The sequence below is a fragment of the Erythranthe guttata genome, chromosome 3, assembly GCF_056151865.1.
Source record: "Erythranthe guttata isolate IM_541 chromosome 3, IM_541, whole genome shotgun sequence".
Lineage (NCBI taxonomy): Eukaryota > Viridiplantae > Streptophyta > Magnoliopsida > Lamiales > Phrymaceae > Erythranthe > Erythranthe guttata.
In genome coordinates this window covers 18,744,377-18,758,633 of record NC_142535.1, presented here as the reverse complement: position 1 = coordinate 18,758,633, position 14,257 = coordinate 18,744,377, and the positions used below count along the sequence as shown (strand labels likewise).

At 37.6% G+C, this 14,257-nt stretch overlaps 4 protein-coding genes across 7 annotated transcripts; all 4 read left to right on the top strand.

Annotated features, from left to right (window-relative positions):
* The first annotated feature begins 25 nt into the window (after window positions 1-25).
* Window positions 26-1,875, top strand: LOC105974284 (LYR family of Fe/S cluster biogenesis protein). Of its 2 annotated transcripts, none has more exons than XM_012999348.2 (2): window positions 26-154; window positions 1,284-1,875. In XM_012999348.2, exon 2 carries the CDS (start codon window positions 1,341-1,343, stop codon window positions 1,629-1,631), a length of 291 nt encoding a protein of 96 aa, XP_012854802.2. In that variant the 5' UTR covers window positions 26-154; window positions 1,284-1,340; the 3' UTR covers window positions 1,632-1,875. The 2 variants fall into 2 exon arrangements, with proteins under 2 accessions (XP_012854802.2, XP_088672093.1); XM_088815967.1 differs by lacking the exon at window positions 26-154 and adding an exon at window positions 289-406.
* A 1,495-nt stretch (window positions 1,876-3,370) lies between these two features.
* LOC105974251 (flowering-promoting factor 1) lies at window positions 3,371-4,118 on the top strand. Its single transcript, XM_012999319.2, has one exon. It carries the CDS (start codon window positions 3,509-3,511, stop codon window positions 3,851-3,853), a length of 345 nt encoding a protein of 114 aa, XP_012854773.2. The 5' UTR covers window positions 3,371-3,508; the 3' UTR covers window positions 3,854-4,118.
* Window positions 4,119-4,783: 665 nt separating this feature from the next.
* Window positions 4,784-6,639, top strand: LOC148772014 (uncharacterized). Of its 2 annotated transcripts, none has more exons than XR_016030454.1 (4): window positions 4,784-5,153; window positions 5,883-5,953; window positions 6,064-6,153; window positions 6,397-6,639. XR_016030454.1 is itself a non-coding variant. In XM_088815964.1 (4 exons), the coding sequence occupies exons 1-4, from the start codon at window positions 5,629-5,631 to the stop codon at window positions 6,502-6,504; spliced, it is 357 nt and encodes a 118-aa protein (XP_088672090.1). In that variant the 5' UTR covers window positions 5,160-5,628; the 3' UTR covers window positions 6,505-6,639. The 2 variants fall into 2 exon arrangements, 1 of the variants encoding a protein (XP_088672090.1); XM_088815964.1 differs by lacking the exon at window positions 4,784-5,153 and adding an exon at window positions 5,160-5,691 and having other exon boundaries at window positions 5,858-5,953.
* A 1,394-nt stretch (window positions 6,640-8,033) lies between these two features.
* Window positions 8,034-14,119, top strand: LOC105974289 (KH domain-containing protein). 2 transcript variants are annotated; one of them, XM_012999354.2, is made up of 8 exons: window positions 8,034-8,531; window positions 8,988-9,400; window positions 9,646-9,831; window positions 9,936-10,037; window positions 10,151-10,222; window positions 10,302-10,418; window positions 12,597-12,863; window positions 12,958-14,119. In XM_012999354.2, exons 1-8 carry the CDS (start codon window positions 8,297-8,299, stop codon window positions 13,795-13,797), a joined length of 2,232 nt encoding a protein of 743 aa, XP_012854808.2. In that variant the 5' UTR covers window positions 8,034-8,296; the 3' UTR covers window positions 13,798-14,119. The 2 variants fall into 2 exon arrangements, with proteins under 2 accessions (XP_012854808.2, XP_088672089.1); XM_088815963.1 differs by having other exon boundaries at window positions 8,106-8,531; window positions 8,985-9,400.
* The last annotated feature ends 138 nt before the right edge of the window (window positions 14,120-14,257 follow it).

Genomic DNA, 14,257 nt, shown 5'->3' with positions numbered 1-14,257 from the left:
ATTATAGGTACTTAAAGTTGAGAGCAACATAATTTGTGGATCTAAAAGGAATTTCTATAAAATATACGAAAATATATATAGTACAATCGACCTTGGAAGTTGGGAGTAATTCTCTTGAAGCCCCAAAATTCTATGGATTTCCTACATTAAAGAGGTACGCGCCGATGGATGCTCCGGTTTCCTTCTTACCGCCGTCGATTCCTTTCAAATCGACGGTTGCTGCGTGGTCTCGTATTTTTTTAAGCGTCTTTCTTTCACCTATTGGAAGGAGCTTTTCAGTTTGTTGCAAACACTTTTGATTTGTTTAACGTGTGCAAAATTGGGGATTTTCATTTGCTTTTTTCAATGTTATCTTCTGCGATGATTTTCATTAGTTTATTCTCATCGATGCATTTCTTATTTTTGGGTTGGATTCTTCTCTTAAGATATTGATGAAAAGTTGTTACTGTGACGTCATTTGTTCCTCTTAGTTTTACAGATGGATAAGCTAACTATTCCCTTCCACTGCACATCCTTTATTTACATCTCTTTATGATAGGTTATGCCTTTGAATGAATATTTGTTAATTGTGTAGTGATTCAGAATTTTTATGCTTATGTGTAATTTATGGAAATTTATGTGAGTTTACTGTTCATGGGATTTGATCCTGTATTTTCTTGCTCTGTGTATGAATTTGAAAACTTTGTGGTGTATTTGTATCTCAACTCTTTAAGAAAAAAAAAAACAACTCTTTGAGTTGCTATAAATATTGTTCTCAATACGACGGTGGGTTCATTTCTGCTCGGCCATAGAGTTAACTTAAAAGCAAACTGTATGTATAGATGCCATTACTTGCTTGGACAAATTGATTTAGATGTGATAAACATAAGCTACCAATGGATCTTGTACAACAAAGTCCCTTCTTAATAAATATCGAGAGCATGCATTTTTATTTTCTTGCAGGAACTCTAGACTTGGTTTAATAAGTTGATTTGGCAAAATGTAAATAAATTTTTGAATCATTTAGTTGGAAGGTTAAGAAAACCACAGGCCAAGATATGTACAAACTGCCTGATGGGAAAAGTCTTCTCCCCTCAAAATTTGCTTATCTATGTTGGTTACTGTTTTGAACGAGAAACTGACGTACTCTTCTTATAAGAACCTTATGTCTACTATATCGTTGCGGTTATTGATCGGATAAGATTATATCTAGCATATCTTGGCCTATTTAGGATCTTTGATTTGTTACAAAATTATCTATTTGAACTTCGTGTTTCTGATTTGCTGGTATTCTTGGGCATCAGATTATTTACAGAAAGGGCATATATATATAGCTAGAAGAAGCTTGGCAAGAAGATGCAATGGCAGCTTCTAGTAAACCAAGGCTGTCAGGTATGCAAAAGCAAGTGCTTGCTCTGTATAGAGAATTCTTAAGAGCCGCACGATCTAAAGCCCCCGAAGAACGTACCAGAATCGAGTCACTTGTCTCTTCAGAGTTCCATCGCAATTCATCACAGGTTGATCGGAAGAATTTTCTCTACATTGAGTATCTACTTCGGCGTGGCAAGAAACAGCTGGATCAGCTCAAGAGTCCGGATACTGTCGGATTGTCATCCTTAAATATCGAAGTTTCTCAGACAAAAAGATCTTAGTGGCGTTCTAGATCAATCATTATTTTTTAATATAATGTTTTTCACCATTTATGGGTGAAATATGTACTATCAGAAGAAACAGAAGGGATGAAGATCTGCCCGCTGACATGCAATTTAAATTTTTAGTTACTTGGATACTATACAAGTTGTAATGTCAGAGTTGTGACATATTGATGGTATACAAAATGACGTCAAATTTCGTAATTTTCTTGTAATGCTATTTATGAAATATGTTTTTTATACAGTCGGGAATCAGTCGTTTTCAGCGACGCTTTATGCTTTATGCATCTGCTTTTAACCCTGCGTGTCCTAATATTCCCTTGATCTAAAAGAGAATTTTAGCTTGGCGATTAACAAACGACTAAAGATCGAAGTTAGGCCAATGGCACAATCTATAATTGGAAGACTAAATATATTCCTTAGCTCAAAGTAGTAATTAATCCATTGATTCCCCACTAATTAACCTTGGCGTATCCATTATGTACAAGTAAAGCCCCCTCCAAAACCTTAGTGACTTGAATTAATTAGAATTAATTATACTCTTAACAATGTTTAATGCTTCTTGGTATATATTCTTCTTTCTGGTACTGGATAAGAGAATTTTACCCACCACCAACAAACAACCTTTTAGGCTTATTATTTTCTAAGAAACTTCCCTCAGAATTCAAGAAGGGTGAGTGCAAAGATTAACAGGTAGGCTAGAAAATTAATCATGCTTAATTACCAGCTGTCCTGCTTAAAGATATTATTGTCTAAATTATGATATTCACATATGTTCTGTAACTGTACATAATCCTCTAATTCTGAAAGGAGCTGCATATATATATATATAATATTATATATACACACAGAAGGTCAAAAAAGTGCAATAACTTGTGGTTGGAAAAAAAGAGAGGTCCCAAAAGTTGGCATGCAGCTGATGAATAGAGGGAAACCATATATGAATGGATGAGTAAGGACCATTATACCACACATACTCCATGTGATGACATGTGAATTGATATATATATATATATATATATATATATATATATATATATATATATATATATATATACTTACAGACTATTTATCCATAACTGAAACCAAAGCTGGCTGTGGTCCTCTAAACGCCATCGGAATCATGCATATTTACAGTCATCACCACTCAATTTTTCATCAAGCTAAGGTATAGTTGAAGTGAAAAAAACAAACTACAAGTTGATAGAATCAAGAAAGTTGAAGAATTCTTGAAATATACATATCCAAATTAAAAAAACTAAAATCGGAAATGCGAAAGGAAAAGTCCCCGCCCTATAGGCTATATGTATATAAATATTACATGTTCACGTGTAGTTCATGTGATAAAGTGGGCACAACGCAGCAATATATACATGGATCAGTTGATTGATTGCCCCTTTTAGAAAACATTTATATCATTTTTTCAATAATTGTGTGTTGGAGAATATTTTTCCCCCACTGCACCTCAGATTCTCCAATGAAGATTAAAATAAAAACAAAAACAAAAAAAAAAAGTGAGCCAATTACAGATTCTTGTTAACCCCTGGCCTTACCCCTCCTATAACAAACTATATGGAAAGAACAAATTAGAATATTGATGTTTTACAACCTGTACCCTAGTTCACACTGCAATGGATCCCACAATATCTATCTATATACCAGTATTTTTTATTTATTTTATTAATTCTTGTTTTTTCTTCCCCTTTACACATATAAATACCCCCCTCCCATTCTCCATTCCATTCATCATCATCTCTCATTTGCTCTTCGCTTCCCTCCAATACCAATAAAAACCCTTTCGAGTTCAACCGTACCGAAAAAAGAAACCCTACTTTTTCTTACATCCTCGGATACCTAAAACCACAAATTAATCAAACATGTCTGGAGTTTGGGTATTCAAGAATAACGGAGTGATGCAATTGGTCGAAAACACGTCCGATGTTCACTGCGATAACGGAAGGCGGTCCGCCAACAGTAAGAGGAAGGCGTTGGTGTACTTGCCAACTGGGCAGGTGGTTTCTTCTTACAGTTGCCTTGAGCAAATATTGAGAGGTTTGGGTTGGGAGAGGTATTACGGCGGGGACCACGATCTCTTCCAATTCCACAAACGCTCTTCAATTGACCTAATTTCTCTTCCCAAAGACTACTCCAAATTCAACTCCATTTACATGTACGACATCGTTGTCAAGAACCCTAATGTTTTCCATGTCCGAGACATATGAAATATCATCTGTCCGAAGTCTTTCTTTCATCTCCATTTCGCTTTCGTGTGATAATATATCTATATATCTCGATCATATCAATCAGTTTGTTTTGTAAAGTGCAGTTAATGATGGCTTAGCTTCTTGCTTGCACTACGTACGTACTGTGGTCGTTCTATATATATGTAGTTTAATTACTGTAGTTTTGAGGATCAATCATGTAAAAATAATAATAGTTGTAATTGGTTTGTGATATTTGTGGAGTGATCTCGATCGGTTTCAGTTTTCTCGATGAAGTACTGATTATTATACAAGGAATTTATATGCATGGCCCATGCAGTACTGCAATCAGCAAGCATGAACTGACATGAGAACTTCCAAACCTACGACAAAACAAGTACGAGAAAGAAATCATGGTTAATTAGTATTAATTACATGTATATATATACAGTTCGACAGACCGCCGAATGTGATCGATCAGGCTATGTTAGAATATGATCGATCAAGTAGAGATGTATATATCATATATGTATTAAAATTATTATTACACTAGGCCAAAATGCAAGACTGGCGACGTTTTTTTTCGCGACGGTTATGTTTTCGTCGCACGTTTGCGACGTTTCTGTGCATAAATCGTCGCTCAAAGTGTAAAATCTAGTTTTAATTCAAAACCCTAGCGACGATTCCGGATAAGCGTCGCTAGTACGCGACGAAAAGTATAGAAACGTCGCTAATACGAAAAAAAAAAAAAAAAATACTTTTCGTGGCGACGAAAATATTGTTTCGTCGCTACGTTACAGATTTTTTGCGACGTAACAGGCGGAATAGTCGCAAATATTATTAAAAAAAAAAAATTAATAATATACGTTGCGACGTGTTGGCATAAACGTCGCTAGGAGTAGCCAATTATTTGTAAGTTATTTATATGTTGCGACGGAAAGGTAAAAACGTCGCAAAGATTGACTTATTACTCAATCTAAGCCCTAATTAGTTCTATTTCCTCCCGGCCTTCTCTCTCAAAATCTCCCCCTCTCCATCTCCTCCGATCTGCCCTCGCCGTTGCCGTCGCCCACCGCCGCCCACCGCCGCCCACCGCCGCCGTCTGCTGCTGAGCCTTCGCCGACATCCGCCCGCCCGCCTTGCGCCGCCGTCTGCTGCTTACCCGTCGCCCACATCCGTTCGCCCGCCGTCATCCAGCCGTTGCCCCCAATTTGCCGTCGCAGCCGTCCGCCGCCAGCCCTCCGCCGCCAGCCCTCCGCCGTTGCCGACAGCCCTCCGCCGTCCGCCGCCAGCCCTCTGCCGCTACTCCTCCAATTTCAAGGTAATTTTATGTTTTTTTAAATGTTTGTTTTTTTATGTTCAAAATTACGTGGGTGTTCGATTATCGATCTATTTTTAGGTTTTTTGTCGGAATTATGTGTTTGTTTGTTATATGTTGATTTGATGAGCCTGTGTTGCTCGGATATATTCGGAATTATTGTTGCTCGGAATTATGCGAATTGTTCTTGGATTTATGTTGCTCGGAATTACGTGTTTGCTCGGAAAAACCGTTGCTCGGAATTATGTTTGTGAGTCTGTTGTGCTTGTGTGTGTTTTGGTGAATGTGTATGTTTCTTTCTTCATTTTTGTCTGCTTTGCTACTGTGTCGGTGGAATTTTTTTTTTTTTTTTTTTCTGAGAACATGCCAAATGAAGCCCTACAAAGTTTTTCGAATTGGCGGGAAAGGGTAAGGAAAAGGAAAGAGAGAGAAACAGCGTTTTAGAGAGAGAAAGTGCTCGGAATAGGGGGAAACAGAAATGAAGAGCTCGAGCTCGGGGAGAGGATTGCAGACCTTACTGGAAGAGATCAGGTCATCAGAGGCAAGCTTCTTTCCGCAAATTACTGGAAGAGATCAGGTCATCAGAGCTCGAGCTCGGGGAGAGGATTGCAGACCTTATTGTTCTTATTTTGTTACAAATTATATCATTATTTGCCTTAACTTTTTAGACATTCTGGGAAAACTTTACTTGTTTGGATATATCTCAGTGCACATTGAATAAAACTATTTTAGATGTGGCTGCAAAACACTTGGATTCAGACATATCAGGATGTCTAGTACAATTTCTTGTACTAGGAACACAAGTAAGCTCCTTATTTCTTCAAATAAGTAGTAGATATTTCTCACTGGGGCATTGTTATCTGTTGGTTCTCGTTCTGATGTCTGAGTATTATCTTGACTATCATCATCTTAGGCAAACATATGGTGCAGAAAGCATCTTCAAATGACACTAATGTCAATTGAGGATTCTCCGGAAGAAGAGCATTCTAGTTTCTTTTATCAGGTAAAATGTCTTTGTTTGGTATTATGTCGTTGTATTCGCTTGTTACAAGTCTGAATTTGCATTTTGAGGGTTGTTACCTCATAATAAAGTGTATTTATGGATGATAGACAAGTGGGAAAGTTTTAGAGTGCTGTCTGCCGTAGCGGTATCTATTCCATTACAAAAGTAATTTTGAAGATGAATGCATAACTTATATGAATAAAGTCTTTAAGTCTTTTTTGACATATTTCACTTTCTTTTTAGTTGGTTCTGGATTTGCTCAGCTACTCTGCTGCCAGTTATTCAGCTTTAGCAAGATACCCTGTTCCCGCAAATAAGGAATTGCTCGAGCGTTTTAATGGTGGAGTATAAAAACGAGATGAAATTAGTGTGCCTCTTGAACTAATACATTTATGGTTTCAAGTTTTTATGTAATTTTTGAATTGATGTTCGTGTTGTATTTTGATATTTAATTGGTAATCGTGGTTTTTAATATTTTTGAGCAAATATGGTTTTGGTTTTTTTTTTTATTTTTTTTGACAGGGGGATTTTATTTTGTAATAAAAAATAATTAAAATAAATAAATTAATCAAAAAATAACAAAGTTTGCGACGAAATATAATTCAGTTTTCGTCGCCAAAAGAAATAGAACCGGGCGACGAAACAACTATTTGGTCGCCCACAGATTCGGTGAACTTGCGACGAAACAAACAAAATTCGTAGCAAACGCATGCGACGATATTAGTTTTCCGTCGCTAACAATAAAAAAATAATTTTTTTCAGAAATACGGTTTTCGCGACGAATGTGTATTTGCGTCGCCAAACTTTGCGTCGAAATCGGATTTTCGTCGCTGACTTTGCGACGGGGCAGTACGCGACGAATATTTAATGATTTGGCGACGAAAATATATCGTCGCTAAAGGCGAAAAAACGTCGCTACGTGACGAATTTCGTCGCGAAATTTCGTCGCCAGTGTGGCATTTTGGCCTAGTGTTAGTCCGTCCATGGAGAGATATATGAACTGAGTGATTAATGTAACAACATGTCCTGATTATTTGATGTGATTGAGGGATTAAGAAAGTGTCTAATATCTACATGAAACAGCATGATGGCTATTTAATTATATTAATTATTAGTTTATTTCACTGCTGATTGATATTATATCTTCTATTATTGCTATTATAAATATATATCGTTACTCATGCATATCATCAACTCAGCTGTGTAAAGATTATTAAGTTATATTTATTTCACTTATTATTTATCACTTCAAATGGATAATTGCACGAAGAAGAGAATAACATAGGTACTATTGGCAATTAAAAAAAAAAAAGTACATTCCAAAATTGCGACAGGAAATTAGAAATGACAACGGAACATTATATTCTTCCAAATTAATTTCGGGAATATACGGTGTAAATTAAAATCCAATAATAAAAAAGCTCTCATTTAATAAAAATAGAATATATATATATATTTCTGGGGGTGACGAATTTGATTTTAAACCAAGAAAAAGATCCCCAAAACGAAAAGGGTATAGTATAAAGAGAGCAATGGGGCATCACGTGAAGTGGGCAATCCACTCTATGGTGACCTGATCTTGACTCATCTCTAAACTTCTTTACACATTCAAAATTGACATTTTTCTTTTTTAATTAATAATTTATTTATTTTTTTCGTTACACATGCTTAGCCGCTTGGGGACCAATATATATATATATATATATATATATATATATATATGCGGTGGAATTGACATTTTTTTTAAATGGAATTTATTTTGCATTTATGTATATGAATTGTATGTACTTTATTATATATAACAAAGAAATGAAATTACCTTCAAATAAAACTTGGGCCTGTTAGTAATGATTTGGGCTCGGCAGCTAAATGGGCCCATTGTTCAAACCAGCAGCCCAGGCCCACTTACCTTTTGATGCCCTAACAAAGCAATGAAGCATCTCTCACCGACTGCATATTCGAATCGAGCCATGTACACACACATACATAAATTCAGATAATTAATTAATTAAATAGAAATCGAACAAAAGGAAAATCCACCCACGTAGTAACTTCTCTGATACCTGGAAACCCTAGGTGTAGCTGTGTCGTCGACTCATCGTCGTCATCATCGTCATCATCGTCATCTGATCCGGTAAAAGATATGGCAGATGAGAAAGTGATTATGTCGGCGTCCCCGGATGGCCATAAGAGGAAGCATGAAGATTTGGAGCTCAACACCCCGCCCGAACCGCTTAATGATACCGAGCCGAAATCCGATCTTGACTCGTTGGACAATGGGGTGCAGAAGGAGGTGAATGGCGGTACAGATGAATCTGAGACTAAACGTCCACGTTTGGAGAGTAATGGTGATAATGTTAGCGAAGCTGATGGCCTAGGTAATTTTACGCATATAAATTTCTATTACTCTTTGCATTTTAAGTTTCTGTTAGTTTTTTTGTGAGTTACTGGCGTTGTGGTTTAAATTATAGCTAATTAGGGTTTTCTGGGGAAAATATGTCCAAGGTTCACTTCTGCATCATTTGAGTAGAATGAAGTGAATGCATATTATTGCAAAATAAAATCACAAAATAGATCGTTAGTATAATTGACTCTTACCTTTGCCTTGATATTTCATGGGGCATTTTAATTTTGTTTCTGAAGACTCCATGATCTTATTCCGAATCTGAAATTTCAGTGCGATTTGTTTGAAGGCAATTGAGGAAATTATGGATATCATATACTTTGATTATGTCTGTTTATGTCTGTCAGATTTGATTAATGCAGATTTTTATTCTGTACAGTTGAAAGGGAAAATATTTATCTTCTAAGGTCAATGATAATTTTCTTAGCAGTTTCACATAATGGACACCAAGAGAAGGAGAAAGAAGATGAGCCTATAGAGGAAGACCCCGAGGAGCTCGATTCTGCAGATGATAATGGCCAGCCTGTGGATGGTCAAGAACCTGTTAAAGAATCTTCTGAGACAATTGTTGGAGAACCAGCTTCTGAGACAATTGTTGGAGAACCAGCTTCTGAGACAATTATGGGAGAACCAGCTTCTGAGACAATTGTTGGAGAACCAGCTTCTGTTGAGAATGATAAAATTGATATTGGAAGTACTGATAAACTAGGACAACAAAACACAGAAGTCGAAGAGTCTTCCGAACGTCCTAGAGAGGGGGATGTTCCAGTTCCCTCTGCTGAAACACAACTGGGCTCGGACACGGAAGTACTGTCGCGCAAAATGGAGGTTCCAAGTGACAAGGTTGACTAATTGATTCACTTCATACGCACATCTTTTCCTAAATGATTTGAACAGCTACATAAATGTTATGCTAAATGTCGGGTAGCCTTACTCTTATATGTTGGTCCATGGTGGAGACAATGCATAAACTATGTGAAAAAAGTAAAGAATCTAATTGGTTGAATTATGGATGACTTCCAAATTGTAACATGGTATAAATGCATTAAGGTGGGTTCTAAAAAGGGCTATTTCTTTTGTTTTTGTAGGTTGGGGTTCTCATTGGCAAGGCAGGGGATACTATTAGGTCCCTGCAAGTCAACTCCGGTGCCAAAATTCAGATTACGAAAGATGCTGATGCAGACCCGCGGTCTACCAACAGGCCTGTAGAACTAATTGGAACTTTGGAGAATATAAACAAGGCCGAGAAGTTGATAAAGGACGTAATTGCTGAGGCAAGAGTTTGTTGTATTTCTATTTTATTACCTTGCAGTATTTTTATCCCATCCCTCATTTGCCAAAATAATCTCCATTCTGAAACTGTATGATGTATTTTTAGGCTGATGCTGGAGGTTCACCGTCACTTGTTGCTCGGGGATTCAGCACTGTTCAAGCTGCCAGTGGTGGTGAACAAATTGAAATACAAGTCTCATATGAAAAGGTTAGTTCCTTTCATGGTCGCTTGTATTCCGTTCTTGTCCCCGAACTTCTCTTTTTTTGGTACTCTGCACGAGTTTAGGAACAGAGATGTTACAATTCGTTCCATTTCCTTAGGTTGGTTTAATCATTGGGAAGGGTGGAGAAACTATTAGGAACTTGCAGACAAGATCAGGGGCTCGCATTCAGGTAGTTGATTTTGTATTAAATTTTTTTTTTTCTGGTAACATACCCCAACTGATGAATAAAATCCTCTTTATCTCTCTAGTTGATACAACAAAATCTTTCTGATGGAGACCAATCTAAGGATAGGACTGTCCGTGTGACTGGTAATAAGAAGCAGATTGAGACTGCTAGAGAAATGATCAGAGATGTCATGAATCAGGTTTGTCTATATATTTCCGCTCTCTATACGAATTAACATTCTTAAGGTGGTGCATATGTACTTTATCCTCGTGTATTTGGTAAAAAGCTGCTTCTAATGAATAAGCATGTTACTTGTACTGCCTGATTTTTTTACTCTGCTTGTTTTTAGTTGAGCTACGTAACATCTTTATTCTATTTTTTGTTTCGATTATACCCTGTTTTCTCTGCATAGTTATCCATGTGACTTATATGTCTTACTACACCATATTAGTAGTGCTTGGTCAATGTTACATTTGGGTATGGACTGTTTACATTTTCTTTAATAGTAAGTTAGGGGCCTCGGTTCTTACCTGCAAGTTACGTAGTTGTCAATGAAATTCCAAGAATTCAAGGTTGGTTTTGGCTCCTTGTATTGTTGATAACTTATGTCATGAAATAACAAAATGCTTCTGTCGTTAATAGATTATACTCTGCTGACTTTATGTCGACTATGATGTACTCGTGCTTATGTGACACGTCGATACTTGTGTTGATGCATCAGCTGGCTGATATTAAGTAATCAATCGTGTTTGCTGTAAACAGAATTTGCTCCTTCTCTGGGACCTATGCCAATGTTAATGCCCTGCCACTTCATACAGATTTTAGATTTTATTAGGATGTCAATAACTTTTTAACTTGATACAAGTACATGGCTAGGGTTTCATTATTTTTTATATTGATGGTAAATTTCTGGATTAGTTGCCCATGAAACCAATTGTCGGATGGTTCCAGTGGATCATAATGCGGATTTCTGTATAATATGTACAACCAACTCATGCCTTCTTTCAGTTGAGAAAGTCTTTGATGACGACACTATGACTGAGGGATTTATTGCTAAATGTCACTGGTTAAGCATGCATAAGAAGATCTCTTGAATGCTGTTAGGAAGATCTAAATTTTGAATAAGATTTCGGTTGCCATGATTTCTCTGTCTCAGAGGTGCCAATTTCGAATTGGTTGACTTTAAAAATGCAGATTTGGCTTTTCCTTTCTCTTCCAGTTCGCCTTGCCTTCTTGCTGTATCAATAGACAACCACTATTCCCTTGCGTCACCAGAAGAGAGGTATCAAGCATTAAACCTCGACATTGCAGGATGTTGATAGTTGGTAAGACTGCTTTGAGACTTAGAAACTGATAGTAATACTACTAATAAGGCTATGTGGCATGCCTGCTATCATATGTTTGAGACTTGGAATTGGTGTCTCGAGTAGTCAAATCATCTTGATGAAGTAGATTCGGTATATATAATCAAATCAATTGCACTTGGTATATTGTGGTAGTTGTCATATGCGTATATATTTTTGGTGATTGGTGATCATCTTGAATTGAACTGGGTCGCTCTGGACTGTTAACTTATCATTCAGACTTTTAAATAACATGTTAGTTTATTACATTCATCCTTCCTTTGTAAATTGCTGGACACACTTTCATATGAATTCCCTTTCTGGATTGGTGATGGCATCTTAATATAGATCTTGTCTGACACTGCTGTTGCTTCTGAGAAAATGCCAATTTACTATTGAATAGTCTGTTTTATGTAGCACTCTAACCATTGTCTGGGCAATCTCTTCGCTTTAAGAACAAAAAATTCCTGTTAATGGTGAGTCATATAGACCTATTTGACGATTCAATAATGCAGTGGCTCAGTGAAAATAAAGGCATTTTTTGTGTGTGGAATTTCTGCCTATTTGATTGATATCCTGAATTTACTTCTATCTTTTGTTTTCCTCTACTGATTTATGATTCATTGGATGATTTATTGCCTAAATAGTTCTTGAATTTAATTTTATTTCTTGCGCCCTGAATTTACTATTGCATTCTATGTTATTTTTAATGTCTCATCTTCTCTAATTTTGTAGTTCATGTTTGTATTGAGATATTCGGAACTGGTAAATGTCAATTTATGTTATATTGCGAGTTTTTGACTGCTAAATTGCTACAATATTCGAGCTTTTGCAAATGCCGAACAGTTATGCCCTTTTAATGGTCGATTATCTGCTTGGCTTGTCAATTAATACTTTGTTAAGGCTAGTTCTAGCCTGACCTTGTCTGTAGTCAACTGCTCTTTACTTTATACTGTTCAAAAGAGGAAATATACTTGGCGAAGTTTAAGATCATTGATTGTATTATTATAGTCTAACTCATTTGCTTTATTTAGAATATAAGGCCATCACCTCTCTCTGGCGGATACAGTCAGCAGGGTTATCGCCCACGTGGGCCAGTTGCTTCACAGTGGGGACCTCGTGCTCCTCATCATGCGCAGTACTCTAGTTATGACTATCCGCAACGAGGGGCATATCCTTCTTCGAATTCACAATATCCCCCACCATCATATGGCAACTATCCTCCGCCACAGGCTCCAAGAAGCAATTTTGGTCCAAGTTGGGAGCATAGGCCTCCAGCATCCATGCATGGGCCGCCACAGGTTGGTGGTTTGTTTGTATTTTCTTGGCTAGTGTGTACTCAATAAATGGTACTGATCATTTTTGGCATATCTAATGGTTATCATTCTTATCCAGGGGAATTATAACAACTATGGGCAGCAGGCACCTCTTTATTCTCAAACTCCGGCACAACCCTATGGTGGTCATGGGTACAACGAAGTTAATAAATACGATAACCATGCTGCTTCCTCGCAACATTACGGTCACATGGGATCTCAGCCGAATCCATATGCTCAAGGTGGTGGTGGTGGTGGAACACATTCAGGTTATGGTGGTCCACAAGATCAATATGGCAAGCCACCACAAGCCATGTACAATAACATGCAGCCACAAGTACCTCATTCTCAACCCTATGGTCAGCCTAGGCCTAGTCAACCTGGAGAAGTGCCTTACCAAGGTCCCGTTCCAGCAGCTGCTCAATCGTACGGTCACAATATGCCTCCTCAACAGCCGTACCCATATGCATCAAGTGGATATCCCTCTTCTTATGGCTCTGCACCCACTAGTGATGGATACAACCATAATACCCCTGCTGCTACTGCAGCATCTGCATCTGGTTATCTACCTCATCAGGCAGTTGCTGGCTATGGATCTCAACAGCCCTCTGCATATCCTCAGCCTGGACCCACAGCTGGTTATGGTTCATATCCAGCATCAGCTCAGCCTGGTTATGCTGAACAACCAGCTGCAAGCAACGCAACTTATGGGTATGGTGCACCTGCAGCAGATCCAACTTATGGTGCACCTGCAGCTGTTCAGTCTGGTTATGCTCAAACTCAACCTAGCTATGATCAGTCTGCTGGTTATGGGAATGTGCCTCCTGCTGCTGCACCAGCTGCCTATGGAAAAAGCACGTCACCGCAATCTGCATATCCACAATATGATTCTAGCCAGATGTATGGTGCACATCGCTGAAGTTAGTCTCTTTTAATGTAATGGTTATGAGCTCTAGTTTCCTGACAGGCCAGACCGTAATATCATTTTCTATCATGCTCTATTTGTATTTGGACTCTAGATTAATTTGAACTTGTAGACCACCGTTGTTCTGACTTCCATCTTGCTCAGGCACGAGCCTGACCTGATATCATAGGTTACTTACAGGATGTAAGAGATGTTGAGAAGTGCTGGTGCTCAAGTGAATGGCGGCATTGTTAGTGGCCATTCATTCTCTAGAATATACTAGGCTTTTCAAGCTGTTGTATTTGGCAATGCATTTATGATATTTGTTATTTGTTGCTTCACTTGTCTCTGAAGTTTAATTTTGTTCAAGTTTGTCTGGTCTTTTGCATGTTCATTTCATTTTGGTTACCGTGCTTTAGGTTGCAGGCTACTGTGGTTGGCTGTTGTATTGGAAACATTTTTTTCTTTCAAAGAT